At 43.0% G+C, this 6,000-nt stretch overlaps 1 protein-coding gene across 1 annotated transcript in view; it reads right to left on the reverse strand.

Moving 5' to 3' along the window:
* The window catches only part of PDSS2 (prenyl (decaprenyl) diphosphate synthase, subunit 2), a 115,923-nt gene extending 113,197 nt beyond the window's left edge, over positions 1-2,726 (reverse strand). Inside the window, exon 1 of the mRNA XM_017827963.1 lies at positions 2,312-2,726. Within this exon, the coding sequence (XP_017683452.1) occupies positions 2,312-2,538 (227 nt within the window). The 5' untranslated portion in view covers positions 2,539-2,726. The remainder of the gene's footprint in view (positions 1-2,311) is intronic.
* Between the last annotated feature and the right edge of the window lie 3,274 nt (positions 2,727-6,000).

Below are 6,000 nucleotides of genomic sequence, written 5' to 3' on the forward strand. Positions count from 1 at the left end.
CAGACGTATGCAGTATGTACCCACAGTCTCCAAGATTAGATTTGCAGAACGTATCGATCACTTAAGTATTTAAAAAAAATAAATCACCAAATATTTCAGATATCCATGCTTTAAAACGTTTGTCTGAACACACAAGAGGAAACCTATGCTACTTTTTAAGCATAAGTAATGAGCCAGAGATTTAAAAGTATTGAAAAAATCCTAGTATTGAAAAATCAAGAGCTGTTTCCTAAATTGTTGTAGTAAGTTAGAGGACAGATCTCAGACCCAAAACTAAAATCACTCATGTTTTCATTCAAACATACAACACTTAAATTTCAGAAATAAATTATCAAGATTATTAAGAAAGAACAAGGTCAAATTTTACCTTATTGCAAAATCACACCATAAAACAAGGTGAATGAGGCAACAATTTGTGCATTGCTATCGGTGTACTACAACTTGTCAGCAGGATATTAACTCTTCTTATAATACAAAGGTCAAGGCCATTGGAAATGCAGCTGCATCAAAGCCTTTGGAAATACCAGTGAAGCAAATAAGAACATTCAAAGGAAGGGTACAGGGTTTCAGTTCTATGTGAGTAAATACTTTTTGTTTCCAGCATGACACATCAGGTTAGTCAGTAGTGTACTCTGCAACATATATGAATTTTAAAGATTAATGGATTTAATCCTGCTGACCCTGGGCATGACTATATTCCTATTGGTGTCCCACAAGCCACAGGCTTACAGAATTAAGCCTGAAGTAGCCCACTTAACAAAAAAAACCCCTACCAACAAACTCTTACATCACAGCTCCACCACAAAACTTCCCATCAGTCGCCAAAATGCTGCATTTAAATTTAATTCACAAATAAACCAGCAACTACCACACATTGAACAGACAATCTAAAGCTAACACTGAAGCTTCACTTTAGCACTGCAGATCTCTATGATACTTCTATGACTGTGGTGGAAACTTAAGTGCCCAAATATATTGTGCTTTGGTCCTCCTATTCCCTTAATTCTATCAACTGACCTCACAAAGACAGAAAAACATTTTTCTCTTGTCCCTCCTCTTTATCATAATATCACAACCTCCATTTATAAACAATTCAACAAATCCCCTCCACCAGCATTTTCTAAAGTCAGGTATTTTCCATTTTTTATTAACAAGTTGATTTGTTTCTTCCAGAAAAGTCTACTTAAATATATAAATCACCCTTGATGAAAATCATGTTTCTTTAAAAAAGCTATGTTAGTCCCCTGTACTCATTCTCTTCACTGAATACAACCAGATCTAGAGACAAAGAGCTTGGAAAACAAATCTTGTTATATTATTACACCATAATTGTGGAGTTGCTAAGGACCACTACACAGCTACAATTTCTGTTCTTTAAAAGAAAAGCAGAACATCTGTTTTAAACAAATGCTAATTTTCCTCTTACACCTGTTTAAAAATACTATGCATACTGAACTTGGATTCTATTAATGTTACTATACTTGCAGTTATAGCAAACACAGTTCTATCAAACAAAAAACACCAAAAAACCAATCAAAATACTCAAATCCACAACCAAAAAGCCCTTGGAAAATTGCGCTTCTTTTTTTCTCTTCATTTTGGTAAGCTTCTGGAGTTTTATTGTATATATAAAAACCCCCACTGCCATTCAGTTCTTGTTTTACAGTCAAAGAAAACGCTGCTCAACAATCCCCGTTTCTGCTTATTGGCAGGAATGCAAGTCTTCCATTAGTTTGCCTTAAAAACTGAAAGAGTGGATAAAGAGCTTAACAACCCTAAAATTCTCAACAACATAAAAAACTCGCAGCTCCCAGCTGCATATTCCAAAACAGAGAATGCTTCCTAAAGCTCTTGGTAACAAAATACACAGTTCAGAGCAGTGCCATTTTGAGTTTTTAAGCTGTGTAGTTCCCCCGCTTTTTTCCACCGTTTTCCCTGCCATACAGTTCTTCATATTAAAAAAAAAAAAAACCACACACAACTGTTTGGGGTTTTTTGCACCGCATGGGGAAACATTGCACGTGGTGTCACAACGAAGCAACTTCCGAAAGACAGCGTATAATCGCAGGGAAAACCTGTTGCGGTAGGGAAAGGAGGATCCCGGAGCGGAGGCGAAACTTCACGGCCCCAGGACAGCGCGTCCCCAGGGACATCCCAGTCACGGCCCCGGCTCCGGGCGCCGTGCGGCGATACCGACCGCTGACTCCCGACAGCGAGCGGAGCCCAAAACTTCCCCAGAGCTTTGACAAGCCTCCCAGGGCTGCGGGCGGCCCCGGCCCCGCCGAGCCCCCCGGCTTCCCCCGGCACTTACCGGGCGGTGTCGAGCAGCGGGTGCTTGGTGCCCACCAGCTTGCGGACCTGCATGGCGATGTTGCTGAGCTCGTCGCTCAGCAGGCACCGCAGGCTCATGAAGGATGTCGGGTAGCCCACGATCTTCTCGGCCTCTGACACCACTTGGCTCCAGGGCGGGCCGCCCGACGACATGGACCGCAGCCCGCCGGTGCCACGGACCCCGCTCCGCAGCAGGGCGCCCCACATGCCGCCTCCCCGGGGAGTCTCCGCTCTCCAGCTACGAGCCCCGGCAGGGCCCCGCACGCCGAGCGGGCACGGACGAGTGTCCCTCGCGGAGAAGCGACCCGGCTATGTCCCGGCCGGCCCTAGCCCGCGTTCCCCCCGGCGGCGGCCGGAGCGGGTTCATTTTGCCCTGGGGGCGGCCATCTTGGGCGTCGCAAAACGCGCTGGGCCGTAAAGCGCGGGCGGCGGGCGGGGTGATGTATCTGGGCGCTCGGGGGGGGCGTCTCTTGTTTTCCTGCATCCTCAGCCCGCGTGGTGGGGAAAGGGACAGCGCTTCTCTTCCCCATTCTATGTTTGTCGCCTCCCGGAGCTTCTGGAGAGGGAGCTCTGCCCGCACCTGGCTCCTGGCTGGCTGGACGCGTCTCACAGAACCGGATGTGCTCACTCTGCGCCCAGGGTTGTGTAGAGAGGTTGGCGGAGAAGAGAGTTCAAGTTCACACCTAAAGTGTTTGGCCTGTAGTCCTTGGCCACACAGTCGTGTTTTCTATAAAACTTCTTCACTTTTAGGGTCAAGCATTGGAATAGGTTGGAGTCACCATCCCTGGAGGTGTTTGAGAGGCGTCTGGATGTGCTGCTGGGTGATGGGGTTTAGTGGTTTAGGGGTTACAGTGGTAGTACTCAGTTGATGGTTGGACTGGATGATCTTAAAGGTCTCTTTTGGCCTTGATGATTCTGTGATTCCATAATTGCAGTGTACAGGTGTTCTTTTTTTGTCTCTTCCCAGAGTTGTTTGGGATGTGGCACGTTACTGCATGTTCTACCTTTCCTTATGGGTTCATTCCATGGTGCTCCACTGGGACACAGTTGAGGGGTTTATGAACAGCCTCCTTGAGAGCTGAAGAGGTACTTACAACTAAACAATTAACACCAAAATTGACAGCTAATTCTGAAGACTTCTGAATCCCGCAATTCTACAGTATGATCTGCACTACGTGGTGTGTCATGTAGCGTTTCATTTATTCTGAGCACAGCCATCACGATGCCTCTTTGCAGCTACCTGCACCCAAAGCTTTTGTGAATTCAGAGTCTGGATTTTCAGTACCCCAGAGGAGGAAGACTCATTGGCCATCTTCAGAAATTGGATTTAAACAACTTCCTCAATCCCACAAATACTTCAGTAAGAATACGATCTGTTCTGTCTTTACAGTCACTTACATTCCTCCTATAACTTCAAGGCTTTGTCACAACAAATCAGGCAGAGTTCTGATGAGAAAATTGTCCCATTGACTACATTCACATGAAAAATGAGGGTGTTACATTTCTTGTCTTTATCAATACAAGAGACAGGTCCCTTTTATTTTGTTCGCACTGTTCCATATGATTAAAGAGAGTTACATTGAAGGATACTGTAAAAGAAGATGCAAATAGAAAACAATTGCATCACAAATAAAGATGTCCGGGGAAAGCGCAAATAACTCTTGGAGTTACAAGGGGAAAGCTACTAAAAAGGAACACCCTTACCTGTTTTTCAATGGCAATGACAAGGTGTTTATTGTTCTCATGCCTGAGACAATTCCAAGACTTTAAAAGGTAATGTCCTAGGGAAGAGGCTTTGACTGTGGAGTCAACAACAACTGGACATACCTGTGGCATTTTGTAAATGTCCTCTCCCAAACTGGACAGAGGCAAAACTAGAATAGAGAGAACTTGTGAGAACTGGGAAGGTGACATATGATTAAGGTTCTGGTGTCAAATCTTTGCTTTCTGTGCTGCCTGCTCACTAAGAGAATAAAGCTTTGCTTTGAAGGAGCTGCCATTGAGGCAGTTTAGTTAGCTGGTGTCGCAGAACAAACTGTTGCTAAATAGGGCATTTCAGCTCATAAACACAGTTTAGAAATGACAGAATGCAGTGGCATGTTTCTGTGCAGAAAGAGTAAGTTAATGAAAATTGCCGGAGGGATGCACTTAAGAGTTGCTACTAAGACACCTCATCCTGTAATGGTGACAAGTTCCTTGATTCATTTCCTGAGCCATATCTATTCTTGCACTTAATGTGGTAACTGTTCTGTGAAAAACTAACATGATTATGCAATTAAAGTCTGCTTAAAATAATGCATATAAACTGAGGAGAATTAGGGTTCTATGGGCAGCAAACCTACCATCTCCTAACATGTGAGACTTTCACTTTTCCAAATTTCTGTTCTTTGTGTTAGTCTAAAAAACTGAACACCTCTGCAAACTTTATGTGGAACTCTTCTAAGTCCAAATGTTTTAGGACTAGGGAAGGACTCTTGATATCCACAACACCACACACTGCTACTACAGCTTCCTCAGGATTCATCAGCAGTAGGTTGATGTTCTTTAAATGCAGCAATCACTGGAGAAATAAAGTAAACACTTTGTCGGTGAGTTTTATAGCTTTTTTTTTTATTAGTTTTTGACCACAGAGACTCTGAAAAGACTGTGCTGTAATACCCAAGGACTTTCAGTCTCCCAGTCCAATCCCTTCATCCCTTTCCCTTCTCTTAAAAACCTAAGAGTCTTACTTCAGTAGTTCATTTTTAACTCCTGGACCATGCTCATGATTTCTTTCTCCTAACATCCTCATGTCTTTGCCTCAGTCCTACACACTATCCTTACAGGCTACCGCTTTTTCATTCTTGTCACAGCCTCATCATTTTTTGCTCATTAGGTTCCACTCATCCTCTTGTCTGCACAGCTTGCATCCTAATAGTGGGCTCTTCTTATCGTACATGTTTATGGGTGGTACCCATCAAATCCTTGGCAAATCCTTTGCCAAATTTCAAGTATAGTGCATGGAGAGTTTCTCAGTCATGCAACCCAACGATATTTTTTAATGGAAGAAAAATGTATTTTTTTGCCAACGTCATTTTGCAAACTGACTGAACTATTTTAAGAATTAGCTTCAGGCTAACACACCAATCACAGAAAAAAAGTCATTACAAATTAGCTAATATTTGACAGATATAGGCATCAAAAAACAAGGTTGTATAATGGGCAGTGATGGACCAACTTACCCATAGGCATTACTGTTTGCACTGCCTGTTTCTGAAATCGAGTTTCTCAGTTTTTCTCTCAAAAAAACCATCAGGAGCAAAAGTATCAAAAGTATGATGTACTTACCGTAGTTGTGGACAAAACTGCATGCTTTTTTTTTTTTCTTTCCTTCTTTGCTCATTTCCCTGCAGGATTCAAGAGAAAAACCCACACTATTTCAAGAGCTTCAGTGACTGTACAATAGATGTGTCTATTTCTTTAGGGTCTTATGCAGAGAAAAAACCTGAAACTCTTTCTTTTCTCTATCAATTGACTTTTTTAAGCCTCCCCAGGAGGAGAAAGAAGCCATTGGAGGGGGCAAATATCAAAGTTGAAGAACAAAGATAACAGGTCAAGAGACACTTCTGTTTACATCAGCATGCTCTGGACCAATGTACCAGAGAATACATCAAAGCCACTACTAATGCC

This window comes from Lepidothrix coronata, unplaced genomic scaffold (genome assembly GCF_001604755.1).
Source record: "Lepidothrix coronata isolate B3197 unplaced genomic scaffold, Lepidothrix_coronata-1.0 Scaffold5, whole genome shotgun sequence".
In the NCBI taxonomy this organism is placed as follows: Eukaryota; Metazoa; Chordata; class Aves; order Passeriformes; family Pipridae; genus Lepidothrix; species Lepidothrix coronata.